The sequence below is a fragment of the Caenorhabditis remanei genome, chromosome II (assembly GCF_010183535.1).
Source record: "Caenorhabditis remanei strain PX506 chromosome II, whole genome shotgun sequence".
Classification (NCBI taxonomy): Eukaryota; Metazoa; Nematoda; class Chromadorea; order Rhabditida; family Rhabditidae; genus Caenorhabditis; species Caenorhabditis remanei.
Genome location: NC_071329.1, coordinates 4,047,462 through 4,070,194, shown reverse-complemented (window position 1 = coordinate 4,070,194; position 22,733 = coordinate 4,047,462). Strand labels below are relative to the sequence as shown.

Sequence of the window (22,733 nt, the reverse complement as noted above, 5' to 3'; positions counted from 1 at the left end):
GACAACCGGACAAACAGACACACGGACATCGTCCCTCATAAACCTTTCCAACCCATTTCCACCTGTTTTGCCACCATCCCGCGACCACTAACTCAACACTAACTTTTCTCTCTCTTTTTTCAAAACACCCCCCCCCCTCCTACCCTTTGTTGCCAAAAGACAACACCTCCATAAAACTGTGTCCACTTCTCTAATCCTCCGACTATCTCGTCTCTCTTCTGCTGTTTCACAGAAAAACAACAGTCTATTGGAATGGAATAGAGAAGACGCATGTAGTAGGCGGCTTCCTAGGGGCGCTTACACAGGATCCGGTTTTTTTGGGTTTTCTCTCTTCCTGCGTCTCTCCCTCTGTCTTCTTACTTCTCAGTTGAATATTATTCCCTGTTATTTTCATTTCAATCATCCCAGTCAGAATACCCGGAACTCTTCCCAAAATTTTAGGGCTCCTCGTTTAAAGCTCCGCCCTCTGAGAGAACCGAGCCGCCCATCTTTTTCACAGTGGCTTTTTTTCTGAATTTCCACTTTTCCGTCATCTTAGCTTTGTGTTTTTAAAAAAAAGTTCTTGTAATTCAGTAATTCAGAATGCCGTCTTCCTCCCGACTTGAATAAAGGTATGAAGTCGGCTGGCAGCTCTGAAGACGTCGTTCGGGTGACCGAAGACTTGTCCGAGTGTCGGAATCGGTTGGATGCTGGAATTGAGGAGAATCGGAGGAATCGACAGGTTATTCAGGATATTAATGATCAGGTTAGCAATTCTTGGGGATTTAACTTTTACCAACTTATTAACTCGGCCGACTTCTTACAACCGCGCTCTATCGAAACCGAAGAAAATTGTGTGCAACATTTTTCAAGGGCATTTCGGTGGAGCGCAGTTGAAGTCATTTCTAACGGTTTTTACTGAACTGAGACGTTTTACAACCGGACGATTCGAAACCGAGACTTTTACAAACATCTGAAATGCCTCGGTTTCAAAACGTCCCAACGCCTAATCTAGTTATTTACATCCTCATATCCTTATTCCTCACCATTCTTCACCCAATTTTCAAAAATTGCGCAAATTGTCGTAAGATATGATACATCACTTTTTTCAAGTTTTCAGAATGTTGTGAGAAAAATCAATGAAAAGAAATGTATTTTTCGAATTCAGCGTGTAAAACTACTCTTGGGTTACTGTAGCTCCATTTCGGTGCAAACACCGCAGCGATGCACCATAACTTACGACAAAATGCACAAATTTTCAAAAAAACGGTGAATGGGGGTAATCGATCACGCTGAACTCAAATTTATTGTCAAAAATGAATGAAAAACACAATATTTCACATAGTTGTCAAGGCCCCAGGCCCGACTTCAAAAAATGATCTTTTTTTTCCCAAATTTTTTCAATTTTTCATCAAAAATTTGACCATTTTTTTGATGCTTTTTCAGAATTCCTTTTAATTCTGAGTAATGGTTGAAAATTTGACTTTTTCGCGAAAAAACTTCAAAAATTCGAAAAAAAATTTGAAAAAGTTTAAATTTTTGAATTTGGCGCCAATTTTCCGGGCCGTGCATTGACAACTATGAAATTTCTTCCTTTCATAACTCCTCTCCTTTACAGTTACTGTAACCCAATTTCAATGCAATTTAACTACAGTAACCCAGTCCCCTCTTCTGAAAGTTTGAAACCCCAGAATTCTTATTGTAAACATTCCTACAATATCAAATTAGAAAAATCTTCACAATTACCCGAAAAAAGTTCCAAAAAGAATTAGGTTGGGTGTGTAAATTTACAGTTTCTCTCTATCTCTCTTTTCTTCTCTTCTTTTCCTTTTTTATATTCTTTTTATATTGTTCATGTTATATTGGTCAACTGTTTGTCTTCTCTCTCTCTGTTTTCCCTTCCCGCAAGCCGATTTTCTCGATCGCTGCGACAGTTTTTATATATAACAATAACAAAAAGTGAGAACTGATGATTGGGATGGGCAATGTGGAAAGGGAAGAAATTAAAATTTAAAAATTAAAAAAAAACAGCACACATCCTTCTCGGCGGATATCGAAAAACGATTGAATGTTAGAGTCAAAAAACTATTTTCTTGCCCAAAATCTGAGATTTTCAACGGAAAATTTATTTTCCTAACAATTCCAAAATTCGAAAAAATGAGCAATTTTGAGATGACGTCACGGCTTAAAAAAAAGCTTCGGTCTTCTGAATTTTCGACATGTTATAAAACAATTCTAGACCTTCATTTTTGTAGTTGACAATTTTTTAGTACGGGCGGTCCCTGGAGAGTTATGACCGTTTGAAAGATGCTGCTTGTTGCGCGGCGGTGCTTGAAAATACACTGTTCTATCGCTTAGGGAAAGCATGTACAAAGCAGATGTCAACTATAAAAATAGAGATCTTGAAATGTACTATAACATACTACAAAAAATACACAATTGTTAGATTTTTTATAAGGACAGATTTCTGCAGTTTTTAGATTCTTAGTAATTTGTTTAACTAAGGAATGACTCTCATTATGGTTGGAGAAACAACATGATATTTATATCGACGGAAAGCTGACGTTTTCCTGATTCCGAATCTGTATTCAGTTTTTGCAGTCCCTCTCAGTTTTGAGAAATTCAGCTCCAGAGTTTGGGAAAATTTTTGTGCTCAAACTCAAGTAGTAAGCCTATTGAACACAGCCGTGCAAAGCTTAAAGTTTGCAACGAACAGATTTATATTTTTCCGAGTCGCGTAACGTGCGCGTCGCGGCTTACATATATTGAAAGATACGATAAATAAACGTTAAAATCTTTGGCACCGTGGAGCACTTTTCCGCGACCTTAAGCCATGTACTGCCCGTGATTGACCAAATTAGTTTCCACCTTGCGTCGCGTGCTGCGGAGCGGTCGAGCCCAAAATTCAACGATTGAATAAATAAGTTTTAAGGAAAACTTGAATCCTATTCTACCGCGACGCAAAACGCAACGCATTTCTAATGTTGAAACTTTGAAAATGCACTAAAAAGTATGAAAAGTATAAAGATCACCCTCCCATTTACACAAAAGCAATTTCCTCTCTCCCCCAACTTTTCATTCTTCCAGCTCCAACGTTTCCGTCAACGTGCCAACGCAGAATCCCTTGAATCCTTCAACACGCCGAGTCCAGATGTCGCTCTTTTGGCGAATCCTGGCCTAACCCATCTGCATAATCAAACTAACATTTCTATGCCATCACTGACCATCGATATACCATTGAACTCATCCGCTCTTATTCATTCCTCTCGGACCCCCAACTACGCTATGAGTAGCCTAAGGAATCGTCATAAGTCTCTAGGCGGCAATCGATATCGATCGATAAGTCCCCTTGGAGATTACGGTAGACATAGAAGTAGTCCCCGGGTGTTGGCTCATTACAATTTGGATGGTGCAGAGTTTGGAGGCGAGGAGAATATGGATGAGATATTCACCAAGTTGAAGGAAGAGTTGTTTCGAAATAACACGTTGGAAGAGGTTAATGAGATGCTCCGTGAGGAGAATGACGCAGCGTTGGCGGCTAATGAGCACCTCCGAGTGGATGCCACGAATCTGAGCAAGGAGTTGCAGCAGCTTCAACAGCAACAACACACCGAGTCGATGAGGTTCCGCTCGGAGAATACGGTAGGTTCCTGGTTCAATAAAAAAGGGAGAGTACAACGGAAGTGTACTAAGTGACCACCGGAAGCCTCCACTAAAAAAAAGGTAAAAATGCTTTTTTTGCAGCGCTATCGGAATCAAATGGAGACGCAACACCGGAAGTTGATCAGCTTGTGGAAGGAGTTCAGTGCTGTCAAGCGGCAGGTGAGCAGGGATTTCAATTTTTTCTTGGTGTCCTTTTTCCAACTTACTCAAGAATTCGGCCCCTGATACTTTTGAGTCTGTAGATTCCGAATCTGAAATGAAATTCTGCTAAATCTTTCTGAGAGTTGAGTTATGACCCGTCAATCTCCCACCTCGCCAAGGTTTGACGGGTCATAACTCGGCTTGTAGAAGGATTTAGCAAAATTTTATTTCAGATTCGAAATCTACGGACTGAAAAGTATCAGGCCCCAACATTTTGAGTTGTTTAAAAAAGGGCGCTTTGAGGACTCCCCTTGTTCTTATTTCATCATTTTTTGACATCGTGTTGGAGGTGGTGTGACATAACTCACTCAAAAATATAAATGTTCGATAGAAATCTAAATGGCTGGAAAGCTGAAATCGTGAGGATTCTGAATCTGTTTTCAAATTTCAAATCGGACTAACTTGAGCCGAGATATATGACTTAAACCGAGTGAAACACGACGAATTGTATCTCAGCTCAATTTGATTATATCTGAAAATTGAAAACAGAACAGAATCTGGACCTTCATGATTTGGGGTTTCCAGTCATATTTACGGTTTAGTAAAAACATTTGTTAGTTGACACCGTTTTCTATGGTGAAGAACGTCGTGTTTCAAAGGACACGCAACTAGCGGAATCTTTTTTAGACTCATTTTTAGCCATTTTTCACAAACATAGGTCTCATAACCTCAAAATGCTTTGTGGCACCGTGTCAAAAAATTTTCAGACTTTCAGACCGTGAAAAGTTAAATCTTCTTCTGAAAAGTTTGATAGAGCCTCCTGTATCCAAAAAAGTTACACAGTTAGCGGACATCCGGACATCACGATATACAGACGTACAAACAGACAGACCTGGTTCCGGGAAACTTGTCACGGGGTGGGACGAAATAGGCATTTTTCCCGGCGAAATTTGAAATTAGAAAGAAAAATTTGAAATTACTTGAATTTTTCCCAAAATTTTAAACTTTTCACTATACTAAGGTGTTCCACACACTAAAATTTCTTTAATTCAACACAACAAATTTAGTAAAAAAATAGGTACCTTTTCTTGAAGGATCAAAATTTGACAAGTTTTCGTTCCAGGACGTTTTGAAACCGGAACATTCTTTCTCACGTGCATCAAACAAGTCTGTGCCGCATCGCGTTTAGTCTTTTCTAGTTATGAGACGTCTCGGTTTTAAACTGTCCTGGTTTCAAAGTGTCCCATAGTTACAAAACGGGAAATATGATCTCTAATTCTTGCCCTTTCTTTCCATTTCAATATATTTTAGCTCCACGAATTACGCACTACGACCGCCAACGATTTGGACCGACAATTGACGGAATTCACGCGGTGCGCAACACTTATGAGAAAAGCCATTCGACACGCCGAGCAAAAGGTTTGCAGTTTTGAAGGGGAGCACTTTACTAAAAATGGGATTTAAAAAAGTGAGGTGGTGACTACTACTAAAGTGCTCGATTTCCTTCCGGGTTCCGTTCTTTTTAGTAAAAAAGTAAATAAATTTTTCGAAACCGGAATTCTGACTGTCGTAAATCACTCAAGAGGATGTAATTGTAGCTTCTAGATTTTAGGTTTTTAACGAACCGGATTCTCTGAAAATCTCAACATGTCATTTTACATCAGTTTGATGATGTACCGCAATTTTCGTTTACTTCTTTTTTCAGTTGCTCATTTTTTGACAAATTCCGGTTGGGTCTCGCCACGAAAACTACAGTAGTCTCCGGTCGGGTTACGGTAGTTATCGTGGCGATACCCAACTTGCATAGAACCTAGGCATGATTATACTTTTCTGAAAGCTGTCGGCGAGCTGAATTCGGATCTGATAACAAAACTAGACATTTGGGAAAAAATCTTGAAATTTCTCAAACTTTGATCTTTACTTGTATTCGTGTTTATATTCATATTTACCGTGACAAGACGGTTCGAATGAGTATAATCACGCTTAGGTTTGAAGCAAATTGGGTCTCAGCACGAAAACTACAGTAACCCGATTTTCGTGGTGAGACCCAACTTGCACGGATCCTAGGCATGATTATACTTTTCTGAAAGCTCACAACAAGCTTAATCCAAATTTTTCAGCACCAAGACCTAAAAGACCAGATGAAGCGAGAAAAGGACGATGTGCTGGACGAGACGTTGCGCCAGCTGAATGCTGTCACCGAGAATTATATGAAGGTGAGTAATAACCCCTGTCATATTTCATTTCTCCCAATTATGTTGTTCTAGGCGGAAGAAAAATCAAACGAGCGTCAGCGTGATTTGAAGAGAAAAGAGGATGAGTGTCGGAAGTTGCGGGAGCACAACGACGAACTTCAGGATACACTTGAATCACTTTCGAAGATGGCGAATGAAATGGCTGGAGGAAGAGGACAAAGTCAGAGTCCCTCTAGAAATAGTGGTGGTGTCGTTGAGACGTCGATTGCACTTTATAGTTTGTTTTTTATTTTCTTTTTTGGTTTTTTTCGGTTCTAGAATTTTTTATATTTATATAGAGTTTTTACTTTTCTAGACGTTTAGAGTGTGGTAAAAGATATCCAAAAAAAAAACAGGAGACTATGCTATAGTCCATTTCAAGGTTTCGGTTTTTGGAGTTAGGCTCTTTGCCATGTATCTCTCCGGGATGAGCTTAATATCAAACGGTTATAACTTTGTAGGGTTAAGTGGTATCAAAAAGTTGTCAACTACAAAAATGTGTAAAATGTCACGCTTATCATTTTTATAGTTTAAAATTTGTAAGTAACTCTAACCATTATTGAGATAAACCGCTTTTAATGCACACAAGCAATAGGGGGACGCAGACAGTCAGACGCTCTTCCTTCTCGGCGTTTCTCGATGTCTCATATCTCTTCAGTGTTTAGAGTTATCAAAAAGTTGTCCTCTACGAAAATGAAGATCCAGACTTGTTTTATAACATACTCAAAAATTGGACATTTTTGAAAATACCGGACGCCACAGCGTGACCTACAATTTCGAGGTCTGTTAGACCCAACGAAAGATATAATTTTGACATGGCCAAATTGTTTTTCAAACGCTTTAATTTTTAGGCATGTTTTATACAACAAATTTGGATCTTCATTCTGTAGTCGACAATTTTTTTGCGAAATCCGTATTTAACAAGAATTGGGCGGTCGAACTTATAAATAACTTATTTTTAGTGTAACCATGGTTTCCGCCGTGTATCTCGGTTGAACATAATTAGGTTTCAATTAATGATTACTGTAGCTAAAGTTACTGTAGATGATGTGATATCACGCGTTCTCAGTAAGACACGAGCAACTTGTGCCCTAGGGACAGATTTTAATATAAACATGTACTATGGGTCTCTAGTAACCCATATCCACATTATTGGCTCCCAGCTCGCAGGTACGGTAGTACGGTAGGTGCTCAAAATGAAAAAAATGCGGAGAACGCGTTATATGACGTGACATGTGTAAAAATGCTCTGACGCCATCAGAACGCGTTTGTAAAATGCTCAGTAGAATTTTAGACCTTTTTTTGCAAAAAATGGAATTTTAGCATTGGAGCGCATATACTAAATGTTAGAGTTTGTTTTCTAGAATTCACAACATAGATCTAGTGAGACTTCTATATCTAGCTCCGCACCACTTTCCACTTCTTACCAAAACATTTGCAGAAGACACACCAATGGATGTGGCACGTAAAATGCGTAAACTCCTTACCAACAAAAACGGAGAAATCGACGAATCCCGGGAAGCAGCGAGACAAGCGGAAAAAGAAAGAGACCGTGCGAAGAAGGATCTGGAGAAGGAAGAGAAACGAAGGAAAGATGACCGGGAAGCAGAGAGAAAACGATCGAGTGTCTATTCGCAGAGAGAGCATGACTTGAAGAAATTAGAGGATGATTTGAGGAAGGCTTCTGAAAAGATACGGAATCTCGAGGAGCAACGAGAGAGTCAGGAGAAATTGACGACGTCCGTTCAGAACTCGTTGAATGAGGCACATCGACAGCATAAGACTTTCATTGAGGAGTTGATGATCAGGCATAGGGAGGAGTTGAAGGTGGGTGGGGGTTTAAAGGAATATTTGTAGGTAAATGAGGACTGAAGTCATAGTTTTTTTTCATTACAGATTGTGAACCTTTAGAAAATCCTTAGAATTGTTCGAAGTTTTATAATCTGAAATGAAAAAAAGATTTCACTATCCTCCTTTAAGCTTATAAGACACGTGTAGGTCTACATTTTTGGGTAATTGATCACTTTTTGTTCGAGCTCTCCCTGACAACAAGTCATTAGTGTGGTGTAGGTCTCATCGGTCCCCGAACCCTTGCCGATGAGTGTTAAAGGTGCATGGAATCTGTTCTGGTGATACGCGCATTTAAAAACATAAAAAACCGTAGTAAAATACGGTGCTTCACCCATTTCCACTTCGAGACCCATCCGACCAAATTCCATGCGCCTTTAATACTCCCGGCAAGGGTTTGTGAACCGATAATAGAGATGACTGACGCGGTATCACCATATTCTTACATTTCATACGTTGTGTTAGTTCCTGTGAAGTCAGGAATTTCAAAACCGAGACCTTTCAGAACTATGACATTTCAAAACTAAACGTGGAAACATACTCAAGAATAAGACCGCTTGTCGAAATGTCATAGTTTCGAAACGTGTGGTTTCTAAATGTCCTGGCCGACGCATAACTTTAAACTGAGTTTTATAATACGAAAATTATACTAAAACGTAGATTTCAGCGAGTTCTATCTCTCTGATATGAAACGGGCCCGGAAAAAGTGCCTACCCGCAGCATATGAACAATTAACCATTTGGCCCGTAGTAGGTCACAGACATAGAACTTACTGAGATCTACATTTTGGTATATGTTTTTCAGCTCATAATATTGAGTTTGAAGCGAGTTACGCGCTGGTCCGTGTCGGCGCAATGTTTGACTCCCTATGAATCAAAAATACCTATAATTATGTATTCTAGGAACGCGAAGACACCCATGATGAAATCCTCCGAGCCCGCGAAACCGAGGAGAAATCTCGTTTCGAAAAAGACAGAGCGGAACGTGAAAAGTTCCGGAAAGAGAGTGACGAGCTCCGAGAAACTCAACGTAATCTGAAAGGAGACGTCGCTGCGATGAAGACGGACCTCGACGACAAAACCCTCCGATTGGATATGGTAGAGACGGAACGGGATGAGCTTCGGAAGAAATTGGATTCAGAAAGAGCACAAGCTGATCAGAGGGATCTAGAGATTTCAGAGTGTCGGACGAAGCTTGATGAGATGCAGGAGAAGGAGGCGGAGCTTAGAAGAGAGCTGGCTGAATGTCAGGCGACGATAACTGCTATGGAGGGAGAGGGGAAGTTGAGTGAGGAGCAATTCCTGGAGAGTAAGAATGAAATGTCGACGTTGGCTGAGCAGTTGGAGGGGTTGAATAACGAGTTGGAATCTAAGAATGAGGAGATTCGGAATCTGCAGGCATCGATTCAAGAGAAGGAGGTGCATATTCAGAATGTGAGGACTTCCAGCCATCAGTTGACTGCCACGTATGAAGAGGCAAATGGGGAGATTGAGATTCTAAAAGGAGAACTCTCTCGGCTTCACGAGCAGCTTAACGAGAGAACACGCCAGATCTCGGAGGCTAATGAGAAGTTTGATGATGCAGTCAGGAAGAATGATGCGTTGGCAGAAGACTCCGCGTCGTGGCAGGAAAAGTGTGAAGTGTTGAAGAACGAGTTGGACGAGTTGAGGAAGCGAGGTGTGGATAAGGAACGTGAGGAGGCGGAGCTTCGAGGACTACTTGATGATTTGAGAGTGAATTTTGATAAGTTGACGAATGAACTGAAGCAGAAGGGAGTAACGGTGGATGGGCTAAATGAGGAGATTGGATCTCTGAAGGAGCAGTTGAGCAAGTCGGAGAAGGAGCGGAAAGAGGAATTGGCGAGGATGGAGGAGATGGAGAAGAAGAACGAGGAGGAGATCAAAGAGGAGTATGAGGCTAAACTACAATTGGTGGAGAAGGATAGACAAGGTGTTGAGAGATTTGGAAAGGAATGTGAATCCAGGTTGAATGAGTTGACGAAGATTCATGAGATGTTGATGGAGGAGCACGATCAGTTGAAGTTGGATCATTTGCATACGGAAGAGGAAGTGGAACGGTTGAAGGAGAAGATGAAGAAGGAGTTGGAGAAGATGAACGAGCAGAATGAGGGAGATCGACAGGAGTGGAGTAGTGAGAGGAGTAGGGTAGGTGGAAATGATTTTGGGGTTGATCATAGCGGCGACGCGCCATAAACGCCGGAATTGAGCGGAATGAGGTTTTTGAAATGGTGGAAGGCGGAAAGCGGAATGGAAAATTTTCCGGGGGAGGCGGAATTCAGCTCAACCCTGATAGCGTTCAGCTAGTCTCTGACGATTTGAAAGTAGATAAGGCGACGTATGCGCTCTAGGCACGCGACGCGTCTGACGATATAGAAAACGTTCTTAAGAAGGAGGAACGAGGCACGTCGCGGCTTACAGACAATTATGAAGATAAGTGAAGCATGCGCTTCCGACGAAACTGAAAAAGGTCTAATGATTTTGGATCCGTCAGGTGTCATGAATGCTCGCGATGCTCCCGACGACTCAGAGAACGCTTTCATGCTTTCGGATGCGTCGCGGCTTATTGGACGAAAAGCTTTATGACGTTGACGTCATGATTGAGTGATTTCGCGCCAGGTGTCTTAAAAAACTTATGCGGGCAATTTATGTAAATTTTCGACCATAAATTTTTGACACGAACACGCGACGCATAGTCCAAATGACGCGACGCAACCGAGATATCTTGAAACGCTCGGATTCTGGTAGATGCGACACGCAACGCTTCACAATCCTTACGAATATTGTTCCAGATCGAATCTTCCAAAAACGAGGCGATCACCGAACTTCAGGAACAAATCATGAAACTAGAAGACTCCCTGAAAGATAAGGAAGACAAGGAGATCGTTCACAAACGGGATATCGAAGATGGCCTAGAAAAATCAAGAGACTTGGAAGAGAAACTTCGGAAGTTGGAACTGCAGGATGAGGAGAAGGAGGAGGATAGGAAGAAAGAGGTGAAGACGTTGCATGAGGAGAAGATGAAGTTGATGGAACAGAAGGAGGAAGCGATGCTTCAGATGACTAAGCATGCCACGGCCATTGATCAGCAGGTCAGAAGGATTTCAGTTTTGGAGACTGACGTGGAAAAGTTAACGTCGGGAATCGTGGAGAGAGATAGCTCGATTAGTGCCTTGGAGGCTAACACAATGGAATTGATCTCCAAGTTGGAGGCGACGGAGGCGGAGCTTGAGAAGTATAAGGATGACGTGGCAGTGATGTTGAAACAAAACTCTGAGTTGAAGAATGGTAAAGAGGGATTGAGTGAGAAGTGGAATGAGGAGAGACGGAAGATTCAAGAGCTCGCGGATCAGCTCCGTGAAGCGAACAAAGTTGTGCACAGTATCCGAATGAAGAATGTGAATTTGGAGGAGAAGAAGAACGAGTTGGAGCAGAATGTGACGGCGTTGACGAATAAGGTGAAGTCACTGGAGATTCAGTTGATGGATAAAGTGGCGAAGAATGAGGTTTCTGGCGACTTGTTGAGGAAGATGGAGCACGATGCGCAAAGCATGTTGAAGCAGGCACAGAACGAGCAGTTTAGGGTGAGTAGTTACCATAAAAAAGAAAGAAAAAGAAAATGAGAGGTGATGGGGGTTGAGCCCTGGTCGTGAGATTAGTGGTCATTCGTGTTACCAGTTGCGCTATCGGAGACATGGAGACAGAGAGTAGATGGAGAGAGGGAGAAAGACAAAGTCTCACGCAATCGGCTGCGCTTTTGCCCCACACCCAATCACTCCCGAGTTCGATTCCACATCCCTCAAAACTTTTTTGTTTTTCTGTTTCAGCATTATTTCAGCATCATTTCATAATCCTATAGCACTATACCTCATTTTCCAGCTGACCGACCTCGAAAAAGTGCGAAAAGCCTTACAAGAGGAAAACCAGCGGCTCTTCAACGACTTGGCCACAGTGAAGGCTGCCTTTGAGGTGAAACGAGAGACCAGTAAATCCGCTATCAGTGATATTCTGGAAAAGTATCGAAGTGCAGAGGAGAAGGCAAGCAAAGGGGAGCTGGATAATCAGAAGTTGAGAAGTGAGCTGGCGACAGTGACGTGAGTTTTAAAACTTTCAGAAATACCGTAATCCAAAACATTTTCAGCCTAAAACTGGAACGACAGGAATTGAAGGCCAAAGACGCGGATAGCCGTCTGAAAGACAGCCAAAAACGATATGAGGAAATCCAGTCGAAGCTGGCGAATCTTCAACGATCCGCTGTGGAATCTCTTCAGAATCGTGAGTGGACACACAGACACACAGACAGAGCGTTTCCGTTTTCAGCGATCCCTTCAAACTCCCGCCAAAACCGTTCAATCTACGTGGATATTCCACGTGCCGCGTCGAGCATCGGTCTCAACGAGAATTCGGAAGACGTGCCGTTCAGAAGATCGCCGTCTGTCAGATTTGCGGATAGCTCTCAGAACATGCAACGGGCGGTTGATTCAATGGATGTCAGCTCGTCGGTTGGAGTGACTTTGAGATTTTTGAAGGAGCGCATTGAACAGTTGGAAGCGGATAATGCAGAGTTGTTGGATGCTCTCGAGAAGGCGAAGGATGAGTTGAGACAGAGGAATGAGAAGTTAGCGGATAGGCAGATGGTTATTGAGAGAGTGGAGAGACAGTTGGTGCATATTACGGAAGGTAAGTTAAGACGCTTGGAAAGTTCAAGTCGTGAGGATTCTAAATCTGTTTTCAAATTTTGATTTGGATAGATTTGACGCGAGATACGTTACTTTGAAAATTGAAAACAGTGTATCTAGGTTCATTTTGAAGTTAGAATACTTTGGAAACCAGATACAGAATCCTTAGAACCTAGGCTTTCCAATTATTGCATTTTTACGGGTTTTCTTTATCAAAAAACTCATAAGCTAGAAGGAAATTGCGATACAAAGGCTTTGCGACATTTTGCAACTACGACGTTTCGCAACCATAAAACTAACAATTGTTTAACCTAGCCGTTTGGTAAACTAAACATTTTTAACTGACCCAAATATGCAAATGCGGCGTGGTTGCAAACCAGACATGAGTTAGGAAATGTCGCTGTTGCGAAACATCACAGTGCCGAAATGTATATAGCTGAAAAGCTGACGTCGTGAGGATTCTGGATCTGTTTTCAAATTTGATATACGATTGAAACAAGCCGAGATTCATTAGTTTCAAATTTGTAGCTAAAATTCACCAAAATTGAAGTTTGTGTATCTCGATTTGTTTTGATGTTGGTACAGTTCTAAAAACATGTTGATAACTTTAAGAATTGAGATTTTGATCCACCCAAACTGATTGAAAAATCTACAACATCGCACGGCACCACCATCTTACCCAAGGGATTACTGACGCATCAGCAGTGCAAATTCTTACTGTAGCTGGAAAAAGTTTTGAACATATTTTCAATACATTTTTATTGCGTATTGCGCACAGTAGACTTCTGACGTATTCCCCGTCGTGCTGACCCATTAATAGTAGATTCTAGAGTGATAGGGTGCCGTGCATTGTAGTATAGCTGATAAACTGAAATTATGAGAATTCTGAATCTGTTTTCAAGTTTTCTCCACCAACCAACTTCATCATTTCCAGAACGCAACACAATTGAGAACCGTATGACGAGTCAACGTCAAATGTACCTAACCAACGAGGAATCCGCCAGATCCAAAGATCATGAAGTGAGAAGTATGAAAGCTAGAATCTCGACGTTAGAGCTCCATCTCCGAGAGAAAGATTCGAAACTTGCACATCTCCGGAAGGAAATCGAGGTGTTGCATAGTCAGCTGCATGATGCAATCGAGGGAAAAGAGAAGGCGACTGGGATGGTTGGTGTGCAGGATTCAAGGCATCGGGATCTCGAGGAGCAACTCGACAGAGCAAACCGGGAACGGGAAGCAGCAGTTGGAAAGCATCGGAGGACACTGGCAGAGAATGAGAATCTATTCCGGAAGTTGGAGCAATTGGAGAAGGAAAGAGAGCAGTTGATGAGAGAGATCACAGATGAGCGAAGGCTTAATGATAAGAATAGAGGGATGCTCGAGGAGCTGAGAGCCTCGGAGCGCAATTGGAAATCTGCGGTGAGTACGGCGAAGAAGACTGTGGAGGAGCAGGAACGGGCGGTGCAAGAGCAACGGCGGTGGGAGGAGTCACATCATGAGATGAGCACACGGAACACTGCATTAACTAAGGAATGTGATCGGTTGAGAGTGGAGATGAGGGAACAACTCAATCGGACGAATGGGATCAATTTGAGATCTGTGGATTTCGAGAGGAAGAACGAGGAGCTCTCCGGAAAACTTGTTGTCATGCAGAACACTGTCTCTGCTTTGAAGAAGTTTGAAGAGGAATGGAAACGGTTGGAAGCAGAGATGAGGGCGGAGCTTAAAGTGTTGAGGAAGGAGAAACTCGTGCAGACGGCGGAAATTGAGGATTTGAAGAGGCGGAGCTTGAGGAGTGACACGGAGAAGAAGGAGATTGAGGGGATACGTGTCAGGTTGGAGAGGGAGATCAGTGCGTTGAAGAGACATGTTGATGCGGTGAGTCTGGTGTTTGCACAATTATGAAACTACAGTAACCCTTACTGTAACTTTGGTTCTCACCAATTTTTGCGGTTTTTTCACAGCATGACGAGGCGTAAGGTCGCGGAAACGTGCTCCGTCGCACAACGGTTATCACGACGTTTATTTTGTAAACCGCGACGCGCACGCAACGCGACTTGAAAAACATTCAAATCTGTTCGTTGCAAACTTTACGCCTCGCTATGCTCTCGTTTTCTGCATTTTGTCGTGAGATATGGTGCATCGGTTGCAGTGTTCACGCGTAAATAGGTTATAGACGCTAATTTTGAAAACGATGAGATTTTCCAAGATTTCTGAAGTATAAAACGAAAATTTTCCCGGTTTTTGCAATTTCCGCAAAATGTCGTGAGATATGGTGCATCGGTTGCGGTGTTCACACGGAAATGAAACTACAGTAACCCAAAAATGTTTAAAAACAGTATTCGAGACTAGAAAAATTGAACCAATGTTATTTGTGACGCTGTTCCGAAAATAACAAGAAATTTTGAAATTCCGGATGAAAAACCTATTTGGGCCAATTTTTCAAGTTAAAAACCTCGAAAACCATACTTTCTAGGGTTTATGTCAAATTCTGACCAGAGAATCGAGTTCTCCGGCCAAGTTAACCTTTTTGGAAAATTCTGCTTTTCGTCGTAATGTACGGTGCATCACTGCGGTGTTTGCACAGAATCCGAACTACAGTAACCCAAAAATCCCTAAAAATGCGCCTCTGGGGTAATTTCACTTGCTGATTCCGAAAATGCACACTATTCTCTACTAAGTATAACCCAGACATGGTTTTTTCACACTTATCCTATTGATATTTCAGCTGGAAGAAGAAAGGGAAAAACCGAGAAAGCGGTGCGTGAGACCATGAACGAACGACGTGCCATCGACAAATCGCTCGCCTCAATGGAACGAGAAAACCAACAATTATACAGAAATTGTGCTCAACTTCAAGCTCAAATCCAGAATTTGGAACGAGACGCCGGAAATCGATCGGTGTCGAAATTGGCGAAAGAGCACTCGCTGTTGGAGGCCAGAATTGCGGCGTTGATTGAGGAGAAGAGACAAGTGCGTTTTTGAGAAAAATGAATAGGAAAATCGGATTCCTTGGGTATTTTCACCTATATCTGCATTTTGTCGTAAGATATGGTGCATCGACGCGGTTTTTGGGTGTTTGCACAGAAATGAAACTACAGTAACCCAAAATTTCTAGAAATGAGTCTATAGGGTAATTCCACCCTGCTGATCCCGAAAATGCACACTATTCTCCACCAAAATGTCATCCAACCCACCATTTTTCAGCTGCAAGCAATGCTCGACCAAAAAGACGCCAACTACTCGCACAAGCGGAAACTTCTCGAGTCCCAAATCCAGCTGCTCCGCGAGCAACTTGAAGCGGAACGTCGTAAACGTGCGAAGGGTGTCGTCGCGACGGGACCCACCGGAGGACGGCGTACCGTACAACACACGTCTGCCTTTAGGGTATGAGGCTTGGCGCAAAATTTGAAAAAAAAAATTTCGAAAATTTATTATACAAATGCACTAACCATCTTAGCATGTCTGTCACTTTACTTAGTTTCATATCCTTTAATTTTTAATTTAATTTTATAATTCTATTACAGTAATCTACAGTAACCCTACAGTAGTCTACAGTAACCCACCTACAGTAATCCCTTAAATGTGTCCAGTTGTCTTTTGTCCTTTGTCTTTCCCTCATCCCTGTTAATTTTTAAAATTTTCATTCCCATCTATGAACTAATCTAGTCTTTTGTTATATCATATCTAGTCAACTACAGTAACCGAGCAGACTACAGTAACCCTAGTACAGTATGCACTTAGAGTTTTCCCCCCGGTTCCCAAACTTACAACATTCCCTTTGATCTCCTTTTATAATGTCTATGATCTCTATAAGGTTTAGTTAGTTTTTTTCATTAATACCTTAATTATGTTTTAATTATTTAATTGGTGAGAAAAAAGTTTTCAAAAAAGTTTTGAAAATTTTTTCTCACAATTTTTTTCCTTAAAAAAATTTTATTTGTCTTTTCAATTTTCCTTTTGTATTATAAAATGCTTCTTAGTTTTCTCATTGTCCGTCTTTAACATGCAACGAATGGATAATTTAAAAGGCTGGCATGTTGCAAGTGCGCTCTACTGACAATGCTCATATAAGTTGCTTAACCCTGATGATGCTTACCGAATGTTTTGTCCGTTAACTAATCACTAACAGGAGGTGGGAGTGTGGCAACTGCGCTCTAATGAACATTCGAGGAATTTCACTAAAAATTTGAATTTCGCGCCAGAACGTAAGAGCGCATTTTCATAAATTTTAAGTGAACATTTTGGATTTTAGATTATTAGAACAGACATACAATAGGGTATTAGAACTCAAATTTTAAAAAAAACGAAAGGATTTTTCATTTCACAATAGAGCGCGATTGCTAATTTTACAAATTTACTAAATAAAAATAAAATTTACCAAATTTTTCATTGAAAATGTTTATATTCTGAGGAATCAAAAATAAATTTTGACCAAAACCCAATAAACTGTAAAGTTAGGCCATTTTAGTCAAACAGCTCCAAAATTTTCAAAAAACAAAACTGAATTCTGAAATTTTGTACAAGTCTGCTTCTAACGCTTTTACAAAGTGTGAATGCAACTTTTGTCAAGCGGTGTTAAATGTGGACATCTGGACAAGCATACAAACATACAGACAGACAGCAACAAACGTTTTGACCATTTGAACCCTGTTGTGAAAACCTTTTAAAAAAAGTGAATTTTCATTAAAAACCTTTTTATTGATAACCCTAACAATGTTATAAAATTTATTAATGGCTAATTTAGGACGTCAATTTTTAAAGACCATGTTGTTCAAAAATGCTCATTATAGGGCAACATTATTGTAGTTGAAAACTTTTTTGTGCGTGTTTTCCGTCTAAAGTTATAGACAGTTGAAGAGAGCTACTGGCCGTACCGTTGCACCTTTACGGTAGGCGCCAGGTGTCTAACTAGGGAAGGTCATGGAGTCAGTGTGGAGATATGGGACGTGATCTATATTGTTAGAAACCTGAGAAAACGCTGATTCCAGATATATATTTAGTTTTTGCCCTCGAGGCATCGTATTCGAGAAAGACGAGGTAAAAATTTGGACCTCGTTTTTTCTCGAATACCAGGCCTCGAGAGCAAAAACTGAATATATATTTGGAATCAGCGTTTTCTCAGCTTTCTAATTATATAGGTCACATCCCATATCTCCAAACTGGCTCCATGACCTTCCCTAGTAAGGAGTGCCCGTACAAAAAAGTTGTCAACTACAAATATGTAGCCCTGGACTTCATCTACATACCCTATGCGATTTTTGAGCTGTCGTCTTAAAATGACCATAACTCTCTAGGCAGCATCCGTACAAAAAAGTTGTCAACTACAAAAATGGAGCTCTACGTTCAATCTATATGATTCATTAAAAACTTTCATGGTGTGACATTCAGAATTACTACGGCACACTCTCAAAGTTGATCATTTTCCACTGAAAACAGCCAAAGTTGATACCTTTTTGTCCGGTACTGTACATACCCTCAAACAGACACAAAGCCAGACTGATCCCTTATCAATTTCAGTTTCTTCTATTTCCAGCACACCATCGAACGACATCGCTCACTATCCCAATCCAGTGAACGTCATCACATCCTTCAGGAGAGATATGCGGAATACGTGTACTCCGGTGACCGTACTCCACAAATTCCGATGATTCTTCACCAACACAACACACCGCCCATCTCTCCGCTATCACATTCTGACTCTTTCAATTCGGGTACTCTTATCATGTAACATTCTCAGTGGAGCGCATTTTCTGTTTTCAAGGCAAACGCGCTCCAGTGGAGCGCATTTGCTAGTCTTATGTTCTTACTGTAATTATCGATTTTTCAGAGAATGAAAGAGAAAGAGAGTGGCGGAAGCAGAGGGACGATCATCTTCAGCATCAGTGAAGAGACAAGCAAAACAATTTTTGTCCCAAATTTTTATACCTCAAATTTGCACCAGATGCCCCCAATGTCCGTGTGCTTCTCCCTGCTTTCGCTTCCCTCTCGTCGATTTTCTCGGAAATTTTTGAATTTTTTGCTTTTCGCGGGTTTATTATCCATGTATTTGACACGAATTCTTGTTTGAACTTCACGAATTATAATAAATTTTTCAAATGTTTTATTTTGACGAAGATGAAATTGTGGACATCCGGATATTCGGACATGCAGACAGACAAAAACGGATACGTGAATTTTGGTCAGAAATTGAATTTTTGATACAGAAAAACCGTTTTTTTTTGCCAAAAAATTGCCAGAAAATCGGTTTTTCCGTATCAAAAAATAATTGTTTGACCAAAATTCACGTTTTTTGGCTCAATCGACAGAGAATTTAACTTTTCACAATTCTGATGGATGCGACCATTTTTCATCCATTGCGCCGTCTGAAAAGCTGAAAACACTGGATTTTCAGTGCGAAAAATTAAAGAATTGAATTAAAAATCGGCGTCAGACTTTGCCCTATCCAATAAACTATTTCCACGTCCCGCTGACCTCTGACTCCGCCCCTTTTTCATTTTCCACGAGTTTTCAGTTTCACTTTTTCTCTCAATCATTACTTCTGATTTCCCTGGAATTTTCATCAATTCAAAAATCGATTGTTTTGAATTTCTTGGAGTCTCGAGATGAAAATAAGTGAGTTCAATTAATTAGGACGTCCAGTAGAGTTGTTTTTCCAGAAACCTGGATCATTTTGATCTCTGCCATTTCGGCTCAAAGTTTGCCACGTGGGAAGGAACCGCCTGAAATTAATAGTTTGGAGAATGGTGGTTGGAATTATTCCACAGGTATAATATAATCAAAATTGTTGGTCTGAATCTGAAAAGAATTTTCCAGACGCGCCCCACCGCACCTCCGCAGCAGTCGCATTCCGTCGTCGATTCAACAGGGATGTCAATGGTGAGTATTTAGGGAGAGATTAGCTCAACACTGTTATTACAACTCCGCTCCACCGAAATGCCCTTGAGAAACGTCTGTTTTTCTCTGAGTCTCTCATTTTCGCAAGCAGTTTACTTTGGTTTCGGTAGAGCGCGTTTGTAAGAAACGTGTCGTGATTATACAAGACGTTCAAGTTGTTTTCAATTTGAAAACTTTTCCAGATGCCAACCTGGAAACCAATGTGGAATATCTAAGAATGGTGGCTCGTATCACGAATGGAATGAGCATTCTCGTAAAATCTATGCATGGTGCTCTAGAAGCCGAACAGTTCATCTCTGAAGTTCTTCGTTTCGGAGATATCACACCAACTCAGATTGATGCACTCGACGGAGCGAAACTGGATGAGTTCTTGAACAATCTGACAACGTTACCGACTGATCTGATGCCTACGGCTGCCGCTTCAAAAGATATAGTCGAGAAAGTGGAGAAGGTGTTTGATGGGTTGAAGAAGATTCTCGATAAGATTGATGGAGTCGGAGATATAAATGAATGGAAGGATGGGAAGGAACACTTTTTTAGAGAGATCGAACGACTCAAGAAGAATGGAGTCCCGCTGCGTTTTATATTCTTAATATATGCAGCTGGTGTTAATTGGGACGACCGATCTCCAGAACTTCTCAAAAATGATTCAACATCCAAACCACGCGACTTGAGAAAAATCAAAGATGCACTTGGTGACCTTAAAAAAGTAGCTCGAACTTTGATGCGAATACCAAGTTTTGGAGTTTCAAAAACTTCACGAATGCAGTCGATGGGATCTCTCCGGTGTTGAAAGCGGCGGAAGCAGTTGGTGTTTATGAAAGTGTTGACACAACTCTCTATATGGAAGAGGCCAAAGAAAATGATTACATTGATTATATCAAATCGGTTGTAAGAAAACTCCAAGGAACCGTTGTTCGTATGGATTATGTGAAGGTATGTGACCGAACTTTTCAGTTTGAGTTTCCTGTCCAGGACTAAAACTCTTTTTCATCAATTTTGTTTGGCCAAGTTAATTTTCATACTTTAAGAGTTCGTTTTTAATTCGGTGCACAACCCGCTGAGAGCCAGCGCCGAATAGTTTGTTCAGTGAGATAGTTTTAGAAATTTCACTCCGGTAAAGTTCGTTTTTTTAGTATTAGGGAGACTCAGAGAATAAGAAACAGTTTTCATAGACATTTCGGTGAAGCGCAGCCGGAAGAAAAGCGCCGAACTAATATTTCTGGTATTATTTTTGATAGTTTTTAATATCTTCCTATCAATATTTGCCGTAGGCCACCTTGCTATTTTCCTCCGCACAGTTCACTGTCCAAACTTTCCGGCGCTCGCTTTCAGCGGTTTGTACATCGAATTAAAAACTCTTGAAGTATGAAACTGAACTCGCCGTAACCCATACATTATGATATGTAAATATCATAGTTTGTGACAATACGCTTTTAATTCATTTTGCTTTTTTTCCAGATCGTTTCCGAACTTCTGACAAGTCGTGCTGAGAAAGTCCATCAGCGGAAACTCCGAGACACATTTGGACTATCCAACGGAGCAGCGGACTTTGCCTCGTTATCTACCGATGTTGAAAATCCCTGGATTCAGAAAGTGATCAAAACGAAAAGTCTCAAAACTTCGTTCAGTCATTTCGACAGGATATCAGAGCTCCTCACCAACATTGAACAGACTTTCAAAGGAGACATGGAAGGGTTCAAGAAAATGTTGCATTTTTTGGACTCGATTTCCCAAATCCTTGCAGAAGTCGATGCCTCCAAGACAGACATTCACCAAGGTCGTGTATGTGAACGTATTCTACTAATCGATATCAAAACGGACTTATTCACTCCATTCTACCAGTCCCTTGTGACTATCGATAACAAGTTAAGCGGGTTGAAGAATGCAACTCAAAAACTTTCAACACTTTTGAAGACACCTGGAACTGCTGAAATGTGCGATGAAGTCATTGCGATATGTAATGAGCTTAAGGATGACGATTCGAATTTAAAAGATGTCTTGAAGAAGTTTCGGGAATATCCGAAAATGAAAAACTTGACAGCTCATATCACTAAACTTGGGGAAGTAACTTCCGCTATCTCTACAAACGGACTGGACAACTACCAGACTGAAACCGCGTATGTGGTGAACAACATCCAAAGTTTGAATGACTACCAAGACCGTCTTGGTCATTATACAGCATACTTCAAATGCCTTCAAGATCAGGACAAGCTGAAATCGGTGTTCAAAGCATTGGATGGACTCAAAGAGATTCGTGGGTGGAATCAGAGCACGGACTTCTTGAAAGCGTTGAGTGACGGGAGTGATGTGATGAATGGGGTGATTGGAGTAAAAGGATACTTGTCGGAATTGAAGAAGTCTGTGGAGTCGTTGGAACAGTTGGATTCTCCAGAAGCTAAAATGTTGAAAGTAGGTTGATGGTAAAATTCAATTGGTTTGAAAAACTCTTTCTTACAGGAATTCATATCGGCACCCACACACTCAGAGAATATCGGAAAAGGTGTGCAAGCACTGGATGGTATGCGTTTGGCACTCAAAAATCAGGCTGGAATTCGAAAAGTGGTTGACAATATTCCAGTGGTTTCGAGTCATAAGGCACAACTGACGGATACTGTAGACGTGGCGAATCTGGAAAAGTTGGTCGGGTCGTCAAGTGAGATTGAAGTCATGCTCACGTCGTTGGGCACTTTTAAGAAGACGGTGGTACCCTTTGTCAGCACGGATACGTTTGCAGCTCAATCAGAGATATTCGAGAATGGAAAGAAGGTGACGGGTGTGACTGGTGGCTTCTCCGTGATGAGTGAGGCTGTCGGGAAGTTGAAGAAGACTGTGAAGGGTCAAGACGCCTCGAAGTTGAATGATGTTGAAGATGGTTTGAATACAATGGACTCGCTCAATTTGGACTTTGCCTCATTCAAAACCGATCTCGATGCATCCAAGAAGTCACTGGCTGAACTTGACTTGTTCTTTGCCAGTAACTTCAAGGCCTCCAAAGTGACTCTCAGTCCTGGTAATACTCCATCAGGGAATCAAGCGAATCCTACTACGCTCGGAGGTCAGCAAGTTTGGGCTACTACTGGTGTAGATGAGAAAAAAGAGTTGTAAGTTATTCATGGTTTTTTTCTCTAAAAAGTCTCTCAATTTTCAGAAATGTTGATCTACTCGTCGGAATTGCAGCTGGATTTTTGGTGTTTCTTTAGTCGAAAAGGGACGAGAGAACTTTGCATATAATTAGTAAAAAACATTTTTGAAAAAATTCGATAAACTTCGAT

General features: G+C 41.1%; 2 protein-coding genes across 2 annotated transcripts; both read left to right on the top strand.

The window, feature by feature from the left end:
• Positions 1–613: 613 nt before the first annotated feature.
• GCK72_004436 (uncharacterized protein) lies at positions 614–18,292 on the top strand (the record flags this gene model as incomplete). The annotated part of the gene is made up of 17 exons (XM_053724678.1): positions 614–745; positions 3,067–3,621; positions 3,724–3,801; positions 5,095–5,202; positions 5,904–5,999; positions 6,051–6,198; positions 7,459–7,844; positions 8,768–10,030; positions 10,675–11,466; positions 11,762–11,976; positions 12,024–12,157; positions 12,203–12,562; positions 13,496–14,439; positions 15,290–15,321; positions 15,402–15,534; positions 15,769–15,948; positions 18,098–18,292. 17 exons carry the CDS (start codon positions 614–616, stop codon positions 18,290–18,292), a joined length of 5,751 nt encoding a protein of 1,916 aa, XP_053588872.1.
• Positions 18,293–19,166: 874 nt separating this feature from the next.
• On the top strand, positions 19,167–22,661 carry GCK72_004435 (uncharacterized protein; the record flags this gene model as incomplete). The annotated part of the gene is made up of 8 exons (XM_053724677.1): positions 19,167–19,176; positions 19,221–19,328; positions 19,378–19,440; positions 19,641–20,153; positions 20,228–20,394; positions 20,920–21,870; positions 21,919–22,562; positions 22,610–22,661. The coding sequence occupies 8 exons, from the start codon at positions 19,167–19,169 to the stop codon at positions 22,659–22,661; spliced, it is 2,508 nt and encodes an 835-aa protein (XP_053588871.1).
• Positions 22,662–22,733: the final 72 nt, after the last annotated feature.